This window comes from Micropterus dolomieu, linkage group LG14 (genome assembly GCF_021292245.1).
Source record: "Micropterus dolomieu isolate WLL.071019.BEF.003 ecotype Adirondacks linkage group LG14, ASM2129224v1, whole genome shotgun sequence".
NCBI classification, from domain to species: Eukaryota; Metazoa; Chordata; class Actinopteri; order Centrarchiformes; family Centrarchidae; genus Micropterus; species Micropterus dolomieu.
This window is the reverse complement of record NC_060163.1, coordinates 2,459,595-2,477,470: the sequence shown is the minus strand read 5'-3', so window position 1 is coordinate 2,477,470 and position 17,876 is coordinate 2,459,595. Positions and strand designations below refer to the sequence as shown.

At 40.5% G+C, this 17,876-nt stretch overlaps 1 protein-coding gene across 1 annotated transcript in view; it reads right to left on the bottom strand.

Moving 5' to 3' along the window:
• Positions 1-6,376: 6,376 nt before the first annotated feature.
• fmn2b (formin 2b) overlaps positions 6,377-17,876 on the bottom strand; it is a 32,277-nt gene continuing 20,777 nt past the window's right edge. The window contains 10 exon segments of the mRNA XM_046069677.1: positions 6,377-8,507; positions 9,329-9,410; positions 9,657-9,806; positions 11,249-11,300; positions 12,106-12,198; positions 12,731-12,851; positions 13,896-13,955; positions 15,598-15,744; positions 16,590-16,719; positions 16,863-16,954. Of these exon segments, the coding sequence (XP_045925633.1) occupies positions 8,481-8,507; positions 9,329-9,410; positions 9,657-9,806; positions 11,249-11,300; positions 12,106-12,198; positions 12,731-12,851; positions 13,896-13,955; positions 15,598-15,744; positions 16,590-16,719; positions 16,863-16,954 (954 nt within the window). The 3' untranslated portion in view covers positions 6,377-8,480.

Sequence of the window (17,876 nt, the reverse complement as noted above, 5' to 3'; positions counted from 1 at the left end):
CACTTGAAAGATATTTAATTAGTTAAATTATTTAATTAGGGTTACGGTTAGGGGGTGACAAAAATAATCGTGACTAGTCGACTAATCGAATAAATAATTAACAGATTAGTTGACTACAAAAATAATCAATAGTTCCAGCCCTAGTGTCCAGTGGCAGCATGCTTTACACCACTGCATCCGACGCTTTGCATTGCACTTAGTGATGTAAGGCTTGGATGCAGCTGCTCAACCATGAAAACATATTCCATAAAGCTCTCTACGCACTGTTCTTGAGCTAATCTGAAAGCCACACAATGTTTACGGAAGTAAACACAGCCTGGTTTACTAAAGCGGTATGAACCCAAAAGAAAGTTTTGCTGTGATAATTGCAATAAACAAATCAAAATTATGCTGATTTTTTAAACATATAAATTCATGCTTTGTCAGGTCTGTCAAGACAACAAGACATCAACTGTAATGGAGTTCGGATCGATCAGGCCTCTGCTATGCAAACTTGTTCACAGTAAAGTACAACAGAAGGAATTTGCAGAAATTTCTCCCTACTGCAGTCTAGAAGAAAGTACTGGATACACCTGGCCAGCACTGAGTGGCTCAGGAAGAGCTTCTGCCATCAGACCAGATCCCCACATCCAGACATTACGTCTGGAGAGGAAAATGGAAGCTGGTATGGGGTGTGATATGCCTTGAAACAATTCCAGCCAGTGAAATGCTGAGAGATTACATGGCTGAAGGCAATGGGACTGGTATGGGATGCATGTCCAATTCTAGGAACAATAGTCTAAATTTCTAACGTGAGAAGTGGGTCAACAATGCTGTTGTTATACCCAGGAGTATGAGCTAAACTGAGAATTAACTGATGTTGGGCATATATTAATGTTAGTTTGTGAATTATCTGCATGAGGGCTGTAGAACAACATTGACCATTGTTTTGGATCTCTACAACTGCTGTGATATTGGAGTGAATGAGTATGGACTTCCTAGACCCCAAAGATTGGCAGCTGTAATGATGGGATACAGCCCATGGAGCACAAATGTAGGAGAGCAGGACTCTGAGTCAACAGATCTGAACTCTGGAGCTAAGTGGAAGTGAACCACCTCCCTCTGTAGAAGCTGCTAAAGTCTATAAAAGGAGTTATGTATGTGTAAAGTTGAAGACTGAGTGGTGTAGTCATTGTAGAGGAAGGAAATTCTGACCCCAGAAGACAGGAAGTGCTTCTAAAGATGTATTTCCGTTTTACATGTATCATCCAGGACGACTCCAACATAGGGAGGTGGCGGCTGCTGCTTTGGTTTATTTGCTGATCCCAGCCAATACACAACATGTGAATGAATGAAGGGGAGTACTGGCATTTCTTCTTTTTTCTGTCTTTTTTCCACTTCAAGCGCTGATTATACAGTACTTGTTGTTGACACATTTATAAAGAAACTAATATATGCCGCTCTTTTGGGATAGGCTTGCCCTGAATTTAGAGTTTTCAAACTAATTGAACTAGTAACCCCTAGTAACTAGTAACACCTAAAAAGTTGTCTGAAATGAAGATGCAATACCTTGCAGTATGCGCACATTTTGAATCAAAAAAAGACCAAGGCAAGGCAAGTTTATTTGTATAGCACATTTCAAAAACAAGGTAATTCAAAGTGCTATACATAAAAAAACAACCAAGTAGGAGCAAAGGGATTTCCAATGTGTACTTAACTGTAATTATAATAAACCAGTTTTGATTGTGCAAAAAAGGCTACAACTATCAAATATCACATGTGAGTACAACATGATGATGTCACCAGATTTGTTCACATATGACACTAATGATGAAGTGCTTTGAGAAACTGGTTCTTCGGCACATAAAGAACAACATCCCAGCCAGCCTGGGCCCTCACCACTTTGCTTTCAGAACCAACAGATCCACAGAGGATGATATCTCCACTGCCCCCCACTCAGCCCTCACACACCTTGAGAAAACAACACCTACATCAGAATGCTGTTTGTGGATTTCAGCTCAGCATTCAACACAATCTCCCCATGAAACTGATCAGCAAACTCTGCACTGTGGGTTTAAATACAACACTCTGCAACTGGATATTGGACTTCCTCACAAACAGACCCCAGACAGTTCGGATTGGCAGACTCACCTCCTCCACTCTAGTGCTCAACACCGGAGCCCCCAGCGCTGTGTGCTCAGCCCCCTCCTGTCCACGCTGTTCACCCACAAACGCATCCCCTGACATGGAGAGAACTCGAAGTTTATGGACAACACCACCATGTTCGGCCGCATTTCAAACAACGATGAGACTTTATATCGGGAGGAAATTGAGTGGTGCAGTGAACAATCTACTGCTCACCATCAGCAAAACCAAGGAGCTTATTGTTGATTTCAGGGAAAAGGAGATAAAAACACACTCCTGTCTACATCAGTGGTGCTGAGAGGGAGCAGGTAAACAGTTTCAGGTTCCTGGGAATCAGCATCACAGAGAACTTTTCATGGTCATCTAACATCTCCACACTGAGAGTGCAAGATCATGTTAACCAGAGACCAAAAACACAAGCATGTTCAATGAACATGTGTTCATGCAAAACACTGTATGAACATACTGCCTGTATGTGCCATCAAACTTTTGAATTTCTATGTGGCAGATTGCGACCAGTAAGTATTTTTAGGCCCACATAGTTTAAAGAGGTGGTATTCTGCTCATTTTCAGGTTCAAAATCTTATTTAGGGGTTGTACCAGAACAGGTTACATGGTTTAATTTTCAAAAAACACATTTTTTCACCTGTGTTGTACGCTCCGCTCTTGAGCTACAGAGTGATGCATCTTACTTGTACAAAATCTTTGTTGGGAGTTGCACATGCACAGTTCCCAGGTAAGGACTACTAGCCAATCAGAAGCAGAGAAGGGCGGGTCGTAAGAAACAAGGTAGTGTGATCCTAATCAAAGCCACTTCACACTGCAACTGTAACCTAGCAGTTACTTACAAGTCCACAAACACACAAAATCATTGTTCCACATCTTACCATAAACCACTACAAAAATCACCATATTTCAACTCAATTTTACATAAAAATTGGCCAAACAATTTGAACGTTTGCTCAGTAGTTTTCACATCAGGTGTAAAATTAGCATTATAGCTATAACTTTAGCCGCACTTGACAATGGAGCAGGGGGAGGATACTCAGTGTAGAGGTTCCGTCTCGGAAGTGTTTTCACCTGAGCTTATTTCGAGCCCCCCAGACAGTACCTAGATGAGACATGAGAGATATGTGGATTGAATAGGAAGGGATGAGTCTGGGGATGAAGGGATGATGGGATCAAGAGATGAGGGAAGAGAGCATGAAGGGATGAGGGGATGAAGGGATGCTGGAAGAGAGGATTAAGGGGTGAGGGGAGGAGGAAAGAGAGGATGAGTGGATGTGTGTAGGGATGAATGGAGGGAGTGATGCAGGAACAGTTAATATATGAAGAGACGGTAAAGGGAGGGTGGGTCAAGCCATCTAAGAGAAGCGGGCCAGGCTGAGTAGAACACGTTTGCGTAGCTTTGACAGGTGATTGGAGGTGTGGTTGATGCATTTGCACTGAAAAAGCGTGGGTGATGAAATTAGAGCCGGGCACGCATGCTGAGAGAATGCTTGGGCAGAGACTGTCGAGGAAGGCTTCTTGTAAAGCTTTTTCTCAGCTGTGGAGCTAGTTGAATGATGTGGCTGAAAAACGGTGAGACTGGTATGGCATGAAAATCGGATTCTGGAGCCCTGTGTCTGAATTTCTGAATGAGAGACAAGACAATGAATTCCCAATGTTGTTGTGGTGGCCAAGAATGTGAGCTGCCCTGAAGTGGAACTGGTGTTGAGCCGAGCTGGAAGCACTGGAGGTTGTTGTTGCCAGAGTTTTGATGTAGGCTAAGTAGAGATGAAACAATCTTGTTCTGTTGTTGTTGCGGTGGAAAGGAATGGATTTCCCTCTGAGGAATCGTCGTAGGCGGGCATCGGTCCAGTCTCTTATGTCGGGCTGGATTTGTGGAAGTAAAGCAGCCACACTACTGAAGAGGGCATGCCACGCCGTGAAGAGTGGTTGGTGCCTGTACGAGAGGGAGGCTGCTGACGAAGAGGCTAGGAATTCCCTGGGAGTTGGAGATATCTCTTTAGGGGAGCTAGAGTGGAGATCCCAGCAGGGCTGGGGTATGTTAACCTCTGAGCACAAGCGGCTCCCCTGGTTGTGGACTGTTGTGACATGACTGGAACATAGCCGGTTTCAAACCAATTGTCATACAGATCGTCTTCTGAATCAGGCAAGTTGATCTAAATTTCTGGATCCATGATTGTGATTGTGATTATGCGGTTGAGCATGAAGCATGATCTGTCTTGCTTCAGGCAGACCTTGACAGGTGACTGGAGGTGTGGTTGAGGCATGGCCCCGCTCCCAAACCAAAGTTAACAGATAAACTTCATTTAAAACTAAAGGGGACTGTGCTTTTGAGGTGGTGGTTCCTAAATTGTGGAACTGTCTCCCTATGGACTTAAGATCTGTTGACACCATGGACACCTTTAAAAAGCAGCTTAAGACCCATTTGTATTTATTTCTGTTGTGTGGTGTTTTACGTCTGTATGCATTATTTCTTTTGTGAAGCACTTTGTGATGGCTCTTGAACGATGCTATATTTCTAAATAAAGTTACTTACTTACTTACTTATCAGTCACCCTGGAGCGTCCTTATTGGTTTTACAGGACAGGTTCTGCATTCCATTGCTTGGATTGGCACAAAGCACTCAGGTTCCCGTCAGGTTGGGGAGAATGCCATCTCTTTTGAAAAGTTCCTTTTTCTCCAAAAAGAGGTTAAAATTGTCAATGAAAGTCACCTTGCACAGGCTGATGAAAGCCGTGTATTAAGGTGGAGTATTCTGTTGAATGATTCAACTACTCTATTCAGTGTTGGAATGGGGTCTGAGATGAATTGCTTTACTCTCCAAGTATTCTCCAACTATTTTCAACTGGTTAGAAAAATTAAAAATTTTAACGCCTCGGATCACTGTGATTTAGGGGGGATATCCTAAATTCCTGCGTAAACTATTATTCTGTCTTTGGCAGATTTAGTGTTGAGAATATGAGATATTTGTTCTGTTGCCTATTTCACCATTGCATTGCGAATTAAAACATTAACTGGTTATTGAATCACCAATAAGGACAGTTCAACCATTCGTCTTTGTTTAAAGCAGCAGAAGACAGCTGTTTAAAGCTCTGATAAAACCACTGTACACTATCTGCTTAGCACCAAACAGCAGAGAGACAGAGCTGACAAGTCATTTATGTATAAGTTTCTGAGTGGGTCAGACAGAAGATATTGGGGTACAGATATTATGATCTACTGGCCCATTGTGGGTGGTTAGTGGCCCAGATGGGGTGGGGTAGAGCGGTTTTAATATGATTGGCTATGTCAATCAGTCACACACTCCACTTCAGAACATGATGAAACGTTTGAAATGCAGACCTAACCTCTGGGTTAATGAAAGAAAAACTACTAAAATGATCAATTTTAGCCCATCTAGTTACTGTCTAATTGAAATTAATCTATTACTACGACTGCTGCTACTTTTCCTAATGTCGGCCCCTGACTAGGACTTGTATACTAATAAAGGTATATTGTCATCCCGACATGATGTACTAATATTTAATACTATCATTTAATAATAAAATACTGGTAATGTTATGTTTTAGTGGTATCCTAACATAATATTCTGATCCTAATCCTAATCCTAATCACTCATCTAGGCTGAGGATAATTCTGCTGTTGACAGAGATAGCCAGGGCCAAGAAGTCAGTGCCCGTTAAAATGTGGATTTTTTTTTTTACAGGGCCCAAAGCAGAAGCCTTAGACCATTTCTTCCATTTTGTAGTACAGACTTGACAAATGCTTTGTACAGAGAATGGGCTGACCGGGAAAAGATTCCTGGGCCACTTTTTTGCCCCAGTCCACCCCTGGTGTCCTCAGAGTTTGAAAACCTCTAGGAGCTAATTAAAAAGTTTGAAGCTAATAGAAGAGATAGCCTGGATTTAATATCAGGACTTCAGCTTCCTATACTCTGGGGAAACCACTACACTTTTTTACTATTGGTAATAAAAAAGTAAACTATGGCTCATTCAAGTCCAGCCTGGACTGCAACCTTTCAGTCATGTTCCCAGCCTTATCACAAAGAAATTTTGCATAAAACCAAAGTAATGCAGAATTCATAATCTTTATTTTACATAAATGACACCACTCCCACACCCTTGCATCCTCTTCATATACATGTATACAAAAACTTTTATTGCACATGAAACGTAGTCAAGTTCTTATTGAGTGTATCATGTTGGCCAGCAGGAGAGGACATCAATGAAAGAAACACAAAACGTGTCTCACCATAAATTTATTACTTTACATCGATAGTCATTAGTTCTGCAACAAAATTCAATAACTGTCATTTAATGCATTATACATCCTTCACCACTTAGCTTTCAACCACAAAGATGTGATTAACGGGGTGATGAAAAAACATACACCTTCTATGGCATATCTGGTATGATATGACATATACATTAAAATTACACATGTAAGTTTACAGTGGCTTTCTTCTCCTGCCCATCAACACTGCTGTAAAAATGTTTACTGAGTTAGATTTTCTACTGAGAGGATAAATCCGATTGTACAGTTAAGATATAGAATTACAAACAGCATTGTGGTAGTGTGTAAGAGTCCATGTAGAGAGAACTGATAGCAAGGTGAGACAATTTACTGAGGCATTTGAAAGGATGTGTACATAGCTGCTGTCTGGGAATCCTCAGATTTCTGTCACTTTTGAACATAGAGTTTTGAAGTTGTTGTCAGTAATATTTGCACAATATAACCAGAACATATCTCAGCAAGTGCTGTTACTGCTAAATGGCAGTCACTCTCATTCTCTTTGACTTCAGTGGCTGTTGAGGTTTCAACATTTCTATTCAGACAAGATGGTCCTCTTCACACTCCCAGGCTAAGTTCCAAGACAAACAAAATGCATACTTTCACCAATGCTGCACAGAGCTCTAAAGATGATTTTATCAAACATTTGGACAAAGATAAATTGACACGTTAACATGAGTCAGACTTGTCACCACTAAGTTATGGCCATTTAAGTGTATGCTATTTTAGTGCCACCTTCATTTGTTTGAAATTGTCCAGTGCATTCAAGAATTTATGGCCATTTATAATGAATACTTTATGCCAACAAGAAATAGACCATAACATTATAGCCTAAAGCAAAAGCCTGTATATATGGGGATATTTACGATTGGATGAAATAGTGGAAAATAGTGGACTGCAAATAGTGGAAGTTTTTCTTTCTTTCAAATAAATACAAGTGATGAAATTATACATGCGAGTGCATGTTTGTGCTTGGCAAGATCATCAGTGTTACTGCAGACGAATGCTTTTAATGTTCCAGCTGAGTTTTGCCTTCCAGCCTTACATCATCCTTGTGCTGTTATCTCCATTGTTCCCAAGCTACATTCACAGAAACATATTCTGGTGGATCTGAATGCTTAACAGTTTGAAGTTATAATCTTTTAGATTTTATCAGCTCCTGTTTTTCAAACTATTTAGGGCATGGGTTGTATTGAACTCTGTTTCCAAGGGAAACAAGGGATTCACAGGACATGATGATTTATGTACTGGACGTCTGATCAGTATTATCATGTCCATGACAGTCTTCTTTTTATTAAAATTGCATGTCACCTTATCAGCCCATGTTAGTTTGGCTGTGCAATAAATCGATACACCTGTTATTCTTCTAAATGCGCGAAGATGTGTTTGCTGCACCTATTGGTCAAAACATGTGTACCTTACAGAACTCTGGGACATTTTTATTTTTTATTTTTGAGCATCCAAAAATCTCAAATTAGCTGAATTTAAATACTACATGGCCAGAAGGACAGTCATGTTCGGTATAATCATGTAATACTGAGTCATGCGGTTGTTGGTTGTGCCAGTTCCTTAGTCAGAATTTAAAAAAGAAGTCTTCCTCACATCCCCTCTCACTGAGGCTTTTGTCTGTTTATGGAGATTACAGTACTGTGTGGCTTATTTTTTGACTTTACCATACTGCTGAAAAAACTTAATTCATAATATATTTGTTATTTTATATATGAAGGTTTATAGGCTGCACAGACAATATGTTGTTATTCCAGCTGATGTATACTGCATGTAATTTGTCTGAGTTGTGGTGATCCCAACAACACATCATTACTGGTGCCTGGTGGCCCTAGAGCAGCTAGAGAGGACAGCAACCTAAGGCAACAGGCTGGCAGAGCAGGCAAATGTGATCACACTGGAAAAAAGAAATGAATGAATGATGATGTACAGATTAGGCTCAGCTGCACATACATGCATTTGTGCTGTCCCTTCATTTTTCTCTTCTGTCCTCCTTATACTTTATTGTCTGTGCCCAAAGTCGGGAAAACAAGCATTCCAAGTCCACTGACTCAAATCTTCATGCCAAGCTTGGCTTTCTGTAGAAAGGACACATTACAGAGGTTAAGTGCAATACACATGTCTATCATCTTACTATATGCTATAAAAAACAACAAGAGTAGGGAACTTAAAATTAATTTTGAAGTGAGGATAAATATTTAGGGTAACCCACTGTTTGGTCAAGTTCTTAGGACTTGACAGAGAGATAATAGCACTCAAAGAGATAATTTCAGTTAAAACGCTCACAATGGAAGTTAGAGGTATGCTGGCTTCACTACTGGTAGCCCAATTTCCCATCGTGTCTTGTATTAGTAGCCAGCACTGATCGCCATCTTTTGTAAAAAATTTAAATAAATTAAATTAACTGTTCAAGAGACTCTGCAAGTGATAGTGGCCTTAATCATGTGACCTTAACCAGCCCATTTCCACTGTCTGAAGCTAATTAGTGCTCATTGGTCCTGCAGTGAAAAAAACGGAGACTAAACCAACCAGAGCAGTAAAAGCTGAAGTGGGCTAAGTTTAGCAGTTTAACGAGTTTCCTTCCCTTTGGATTACATGTGTGCATGAAGCCTGTTTCACCTGCCTTCATGCTTCCATGGATAATTAAATTACCACATTAGCTAATCATTCTAGAAGCTGCTCTTTAAGTTTGTCACAAGTGGCTTAAATGCTGTTAACATGTTATGTTGCTTTCACATAATATGTACATTGCTAGGAAAGCCTAAACATAAATGTCATTCTCTGTAAATATTAAAGTGAAGTGAAGGTTAAATGTGATTGTGACCCTTTGTCTTCTTTCTCCATACTGGAGCTAACTTAGTGCTCATTTAAAGCTTGTAACATTAAAAGGTCAACTTACAATGCCAGAGGCGTGTTTAGGTTTGACGCTATAGGAAGCCTTCTCCTTGGCCTGTCGGAAACACTCTTCTGCTGCTTTTAACCTGCAGAACACATAATGTTGATACAGTTAGTCAGTACACCGGCTCTATTAACCACGTTTACTAACTTAGCAGCTCCAATTATGTAATGTCATGTTGGTAATCCATTTGGCTGGTCTTCATTTTGCATTTATGACCTTTAATCTTGATCTTATTTAAAGTAGAAAGTAAAAAGTATTTTTATTTTGTTTTTAAAGAAAGAAAGAAGGAAAATGGAACAGCAGCAGTTTCTAGAGCAGCACATGTTACCTCTCCTTGAGAATGGCTTTGTTCTCCTTCTTCCACTGGTCCTTGAAATCAGAGGAGAACTCGTGCCAGATGCAGAAGACAGTATTGGGTGAAACCTCCTTCTCTCCTGCCTTGGCCTTCACTGAAAAGAACACTGTGAGCTCCAGGAACCTGACAGGACACAATAACAAGTTTACTTATTGACATTCCTTTTTTACCCATGAGTAAATATGACACTGAAAAACAAACTGTGCTGATGTTTCAGTGACTGCACACTTTGAGTATATGTGAAGACCAGAAGCCCTACACCCATGATGTTCACTGACCCACAGAAAAATTTGGGTGAAACTGAAACTGGGACTGAAAGTACATTTTGAGGCTAGAATATGAGTTTGCGCTTGCAAGCATATTTGTCACTTTCGAGACCTCCACAGCTTAGCATGGTTGCTTGGGAGACCTGCCAATCAAAACAAATTAAAGTAAAAAAATATGCTAATAAAAGAAGTCAATTTAATTTACCCCCTACAGGGGTGGATATATTACCAAAAATGGATGTGGACAGCAGACATGCTTGTGGTTTATAGGCAACATGTATGTTGATGTGACTGAAGTCCTGAGTTGTGGCCATGTAGTTCCCAAAAGTATTATTTGAACGTTACCTGGGGAAAACAATGGGGGAAATCCTACCATATATGGTGTATATATTTATCTAACAACTTGTTACCAGTTCCACCAAAGAGACAGTTCTTCATTTTTAAATCCAAAAGAGTTAATATAGGGGGAAAGTCCAAAAACTGAAAACAGATTTATGTATCAGAACTTTTTCTTTTTTAATAATCATTCAATAATCATCTTCTAACCCCTCAGATTTATCTGGTAACCTTTGAAGGTGCCTGACCCCTAGGTTGGGAACTAATGGAGTAATGGAGAGGACAGCAACCTAAGGCAACAGGCTGACAATCCCCCTGCTGTGACATCTGGTTGGGTGAATGCTTGGTGCATTTTAGTTCTCTCTCTCTCTCTCTCTCTCTCTCTCTCTCTCTCTCTCTCTCTCTCTCTCTCTCTCTCTCTCTCTCTCTCTCTCTCTCTCTCTCTCTACCCCTCCCTCCTTTCCAGTGAAGTGTGGGTGTACCAGGCTATCCTGTTTTGGCACTATTCCTCGCCTGCTAGCAATCGGCACATGCCTGATCAAGACTCAGCCTGCCGACATAAAGGCCAGACATCCAGTCATTGTTGAGTCTAATCTAGTATATCTAGAAAACCTGTACTGACCCAGCCCCCTTATTTTGCTCATTGCCAGTATTTCCGCCTGCCAGCCTTGTCCACCACAACTCTGGTTGAAGCCCAGAGTTCTGCATATGCAGACCCCTAATGTATCGAAGCATGGGCGCGTCTGCGTTTTCACTGAAGTATTGATCAAGGCTTTAGCTATAATTTATGCTGTAATGTTAATGTAAACATAAGGTATATGGCCAGCTGATGGATGAAGTGCATTGACCACAGTGTTATGTACTGTGGAGATCACAGCTCTCCTCAGAATTCACTGGTACAACAGCATTGCTGTCAGGGATGCAGACAGTTGAAATAAAACAGATAAAGGAGGTTGTTCTTACAGTTTGTGAGTGCTGCTGAGTTGAGCTTCGAGGGTCTCCAGTTCACTTTTAGCTTAGAAAGAAGGACGAATACAAGAGGTCAATACAAAACATGAAACATTAGCAAATACTTGAGTCTGTTGTTATCAACTGCCACTAAACGGCCTGTCCCATAGATCTTACATTGATTTGATGTCACAAGTCACAGCTTTTCTAGAATTTGGGTAATAATAATGGCCACTTGGATGTGATGTATTCGGCTCTTGTAATACACCTATGGTTTTTGTCCAAATGTCTCATCAGACAAGAATATGACATTACATTAACTTAGCTGACACTTATAGCGACTTTCAGGAAGTGCATTTTCAACCATGTGGATACAATGTGAAGATGGCAAGATTCATGTAAGTACTTCAATTTCATCAAATATGCTAATCAGTGGTATGCACAGCTGCAAATTTTGTCCATACAGATGGAATTCATTGTTGGTTTGAACATTAGGGCTTGGTGGCATGATATCTTTCCACTACTGTTGTTAGACTGACATTTAATTTAATTTTCATTTCATTTAATGTAACTTCCTGTATAAACCACGCCCACTTCAGGTTGTATGTCTGGTACACACAGTGTGTTTTGGTGATAAACACTAAATGTAAATTTTGTCAACAATAAAACAAAACAGGACATCTTTGAGTTTACGCTACTAAAACAATTGGTTGTGGTTAGTTACAAACATTTGGAATTGGAAACCCCCTTACCCCCACTTTCTACCTCACTAGATAAAGAACACACTACTTCCTGTACTGGCACGGCATGTAAATTGTTAGGTGCAGATTATATGAATGTTATTCAGATAATGGGGCTGTTTTGTCAGTTACCTTCTGTGAGGAAGTCCTCCATCTTGTCTTTAAAAGGCTGCAGGTTATCCTCGTCTGAAACTTTGCACACTTTTTCCACTTCTGACGTACACGCTGATAAAATAATTGAGACAGAAATTACAATCAAGCCAAGAGCACATTTTGTGTAAAATACAAGTAAACAAATATTACAGTATGGTTAACCAAGGGTGGTTAGATGCCCAGGTGCTGTGTAAGTTGCAAAGTACAAGCAAAAAAGCTTTAAGGACAAAACTTGTGTAGAAGCACCATGTGTAGAAGTTTAAAGTCTCCAAATTTGGTACTTCCCCAATAGTATCACAAATGACACTGCAGTAGTGTCACGTTTAGTCAAACGAGTAAGCAGAACATCATGGGAGTGGGCCCAGACACACACACCAAGGCAGAGCAGGTTCTGTTAAATGGTGTTTTATTAATAATAAAATAAAATCTGTACAGGCTTCTAGTGAGGTCAAGGCAGGCAAGGGTCCAAAACATGCAAACAGTCCACACAGGTAAGAAATCTGAGGTAATAGACAATAATCAACAAAATAAAACTGATAACGACTCCAACAGCAGACGCCAATTATGATGTAAACTGTGTACTGAATGTGTGTGTGTGCGTTACCTCTCAGGTCCTTCCTGAATCGAGTCAGATCTTTCTGAAAGTCTTCAAACTTCATCTGTGAAGCCTGAAACAGGTCGTGAGGCTCAGGGAGAGGGTACACACATGTCTCTCTACCAGCATCCTGGTGAGGAAGAAGAAGAGTTACTGTGGGGAGAGATTTTAGAGTGATGCTGCCCAAGAGCTGTAAGTGGTTCCAGGCCTTGCTCAAGGGCACCTCAGCAGAGTCCAGGAGGTGAACTGGCAACTCTCCAGCTACCAGTACACACTGTACTGTGGTACCCTCTGGTTCCTAAGCCAAGTCAATACAGACAGAGTTTCTGCTGCCATGGACAGACAGGCAGAGACACACATACACACATTAACATTATGACATTAAGCCAAGTCAGTTTTATTTATACAGCCCAATATCACAAATCACAAGTGGGGTTTTGCAATATGTACAGTATACAACACACTCTGTCTTCAGACTACCCCCAAAAAACCTTTAACAGGGAACACAAGTGAGGAAAGCTCATGATGAGCAATAGAGGAGAGAGATCCATCTCCTAGGCCAGACATAAACAATTAGGACATTAATCATAAATGTCTGATACTATTTTAGGACCACCACACACATCATTATTAGCTTACTGGATACTAATGCAGTAAATATAAAATATGAACTTTAAGAGCTTGTTAGGATTTGGTTTTGTGCTGTTGTCTATTCCTGTGTTTATTTGATATTGTCATGGTTTGGAGTTTTGTAGTCTAGTTTATTATCAAGTTTTCTTAGTAACTATCTTGTCTCTCATCGTAGTTCTTAGTCCCATGCTTTAGTTCATGTTTAGTGTTTTCTTGGTCGATGTACTTCTGTGTTTTATTACTTATGGCCTGTGTCTTTGTCCTTAGTCTTTTATCTCCATGTTTTAGTTTGGTCCTTTCCATGTCCTGATTTTGCAGTTGCTCCATGTTTTACTTTGGTAGATCTGTCCTTGTGTGTTCCGTGAACTTCACTTCCTGTTTTGTTTTGTAGATCTGCTTTCCTAGTAGCTCTGAATATAATCTCTGTGTGAGAGGATAACTGATATGAGAGTATATACAAACCTGGACTAAAAAAAGCAATGGTCAAAGGTAAGAGTCTAAAAAGAGAGAGTTACACTGTGCGTATAATAATTACAAAGCTTACCTCATCAAAGTGTCTGAGGTAGTATGCAACGATGTAAGACAGAAGACTTTTCATACTGTCCTGCAAGTAGAGAAAAGGAAAAGAGTGGAGAAGTCATGTGTTTGTAGTGTTTCTTTGTGACTTTTCCTCTGTTGCTCACTCCAACCTGTGTAATTTAGGGGTAATATTTTATCAAGGCTTGTTGTTCAACCCCCACGTTAAGGAGCTGAACAGATCTTGTATTTCTGAAATATTAGTAAACTGAGCTCTGTAGTTTCAACTGCTGAACCAGAGGTGCTTATACACACCTTTTACCGCTACTCGCATTGAGTACTGTAATGCACTTTTCTCCTCATAATCCAGACGGCTGCCGTAAGGCTACTCACTAGGACAAATAGACGGTCTCATAAAACCCCCATATGGAAATCTCTTCCCTGGCTTTCTGTTGGGTATAGGATCCAGTTGAATTCTCACTCTTACTTACAGAGCATTGCAGAGTCAGGCTCCTGCATATGTGGCTAAATCACTCCTCATCAGATCTGTATAATTGCTTTTGGAAAGCACTTTGTGACCTATGTCTTTGAAAAGTTTATTTTTCCCATGTGAGCAAAAGCAAGGAGTCCCTCAACAGCAGAGCAGTTAAAATGTGGACCCCAGAGCACCATATTTAGTTTAATGTGTTTAATTTACTTTTTTAAAAATTGAATTGCATAAGACACCTTGTAATTTGGTTATTGATTGAAAAATGATTGTGTTTATATTATTTTACCTAACTACTACCCAAGACTATGAGTGTCCAACTGTTATGAGGCCTGGGTCTGCAACTGCAATGCCAAGCACATCACCACTAAACGGAGTTGTCAGTCACTGCACCAATGCTTTTACACTGGAAACTGAACATGAAGGATGGTCCACAGGATGCTGTATAACTTCGCAGGATTTCTTTTAACTCCCTTGAGAAAAGTCTGAAAACATCTCCTCTACAACAATGTCCACACATTTTTGTAATTGAGAAGATCATAATTTACAGCTGACAAGTCATGTCATTGCTAGCTACTACTAGGTTATTCAAGTACAGTACAACACACGGCAAGAACTTTTGTTCCCCTGGATATGAGGAGTAAAACCTGTCCTGAGCATGAATCAGCTCAAATCGCCCATGTCGACTTACTTATGTCAAATGGTAGCGTGTGTTTTATTTGAGTCCTCTTGTCAAGGTGGAAGGGACACTGTTGATGAAGATTGTTTTCATAGGACTAGACAGAAGATGTGAGAGCTGGAGCATGATGAATATTATTTGGATTGCTAAATCAAAGCAGTTTCTTGTTAGTGCTTTTCGTCTGTGAGAGAACGATGGCCGTCCCACATTACTCTGTAGGCTTAACAAATGTTGGGAAGTTATAAGAGTCCTGATCTGAGCTGATGGAGTTGGGTGGGCTAAAAAGAATAATTTAATTCTATTTACACCCTTAAAGCACACAGAGGGGACAGATTAAAATTTTGTGTTGAAATGTGTAGAAATGGCGTATACTAGATGTGTCCATAAATATAGGGTCAAGCAACACTGCAAACTACAAAAAAGTTAAAAAGATGTGTAATGTTAACACATTATTTTTAAATTACACAAATATAGTCAGCATAAAAAACATGTAGACTGTAAGCCTCCATGTCCAGGGTAGAAGAGCAGCATTTTGAGTTTCAGCATCTTTTCCTCTTTACTCACACTGCTCTTGACATCTTTCAGTTTGGGCAGGATGTCGAGGGTAAAGCCATCAGCTTGGCCTCTGGTTCGATTACCACCATTCATGAAGTTACCAAAGGCCAGAACTAGACCTAGAACCTTCTTCACTGTCTCGCTGTGCTGCAACGCCTGGAGAGGAAACAGAAGTGTGTGGTTCAGAGATGAGACAAAGTGAGAGCGAGGAGAAAACACGTATTGACAAAACTGCTAAAAGGTCTACACATTTGAGAGATTCTTTCCATAGCGGAAACATTCACATCAAATCTCTACAAACTATTGTTCATTTTGTCATGAAATGAAAACCTTTATAAAGAGAACAGAGCACCATGTTTAGCTGGTTCAGTGTTACTGCTGAGAGCTCAGCTCGATGATGACACTTTGATTCATCTGCTGTATATGCAAGCACTGCTAATGCAATGGTTGAATGGAAGCGGAGTGAAGCAGCTAGCCTGGCTATGTCCAAAGTTCAGGAATTCTAAAGCTCACTGATTGATTTGTTTTATTTGTTTAACCTGTGCACAAGCAGAAATGTCAAAAACAACTATTTCTAACTGAGTCTTGGCGTCACACTGAGGTAGCCAAACTGTGCGTACCTGCCAGAGATGCTGCTCCTAGGCAAATGGATAAACAGTTATTTGTCAAAAAAAGAGTTCCTGCATGTAACCTCCTCTAAAACCACAAATTGTTGTATGAATACAGATTAAATGAATTACATAGGTTAATTAACAAGTTTCAGAAGTTTTGGTATGTTACTTTGACACCTACGAGGATAACTTGAGCTAACATTTCCTGAGTCTGCGATTATGCAATTATGTATTCATGCACCTCATGTCTGTGTATTAGGTACAGATATCGATCTTCTGATCTCACTCAACCTATTTGGATGATTAGCCTTGTAATCCCAACAGTTCCCATTCTCTGCCTGCATAATATGCAGTGGGTTTATTTTCCTCAGTTTGGAGAGTTCGACTCACCTTGCATACCCTCTGCAGTGTGTCCAGTTTCCTTATTATGGACAACGTGCACTCAGAGAAGCTGGACTGGAAGAGGATGCAGAAGACTCTGCCAGAGAAGTTTGGGATCAGGGAGAGCTGGTAGAGAAATCTGCAACACAAGAACAGATACCAGCTGCATTGGATCTAACCCATGGCTTCTGCCCGCTTCAGAGTCTTCACAGAATGACACAGCATTCATCATTATGCTGTGTCATTAGTGTTGAAGTGTCAAGAGGAATAACATCGACTCACTGCTCGGGTTTGTCCAGAGGTTTGGCGTTCTCCTTGTCTTTTGAGGACTTGATGTGCTTTTCAATCTTGTCCAGCTCCTCCTGTTGTGCCCTCTGAGGGAGAGACACAAGAGCCTGACTCCAGCGGTGTCCACATTCATACAATTCATCATAACAGTAGAAAGTTTGACTGAGTTATAGAAGAAGTGGGATTTTTGAAGAAAATTGCGACGGTAGGGAGGTACATGGCCATATACAGTTTTATCAGTTCAGAATTTGAACACCCTGCTATTTTGCAAGTTCTCCCACTTAGAAATCATGGAGGGGTCTGAAATTGTCATCATGAGAGACATAATCTAAAAAAAAAAATCCAGAAATCACAATGTATGATTTTTTTAACTATTTATTTGTCTGATACAGCTGTAAATAAGTATTTGAACGCCTGTCTATCAGCTAGAATTCTGACTCTCAAAGACGTGTTAGTCTGCCTTCAAAATGTCCACCTCCACTCCATTTATTATCCTAAATTAGATGCACAAAGACACCTGTCCACCCCATACAATCAGTAAGAATCCAACTACTAACATGGCCAAGACCAAAGAGCTGTCCAAAGACACTAGAGACAAAATTGTACACCTCCACAAGGCTGGAAAGGGCTACGGGGAAATTGCCAAGCAGCTTGGTGAAAAAAGGTCCACTGTTGGAGCAATCATTAGAAAATGGAAGAAGCTAAACATGACTGTCAGTCTCCCTCGGACTGGGGCTCCATGCAAGATCTCACCTCGTGGGGTCTCAATGATCCTAAGAAAGGTGAGAAATCAGCCCAGAACTACACGGGAGGAGCTGGTCAATGACCTGAAAAGAGCTGGGACCACCGTTTCCAAGGTTACTGTTGGTAATACACTAAGACGTCATGGTTTGAAATCACGCATGGCACGGAAGGTTCCCCTGCTTAAACCAGCACATGTCAAGGCCCGTCTTCAGTTTGCCAATGACCATTTGGATGATCCAGAGGAGTCATGGGAGAAAGTCACTC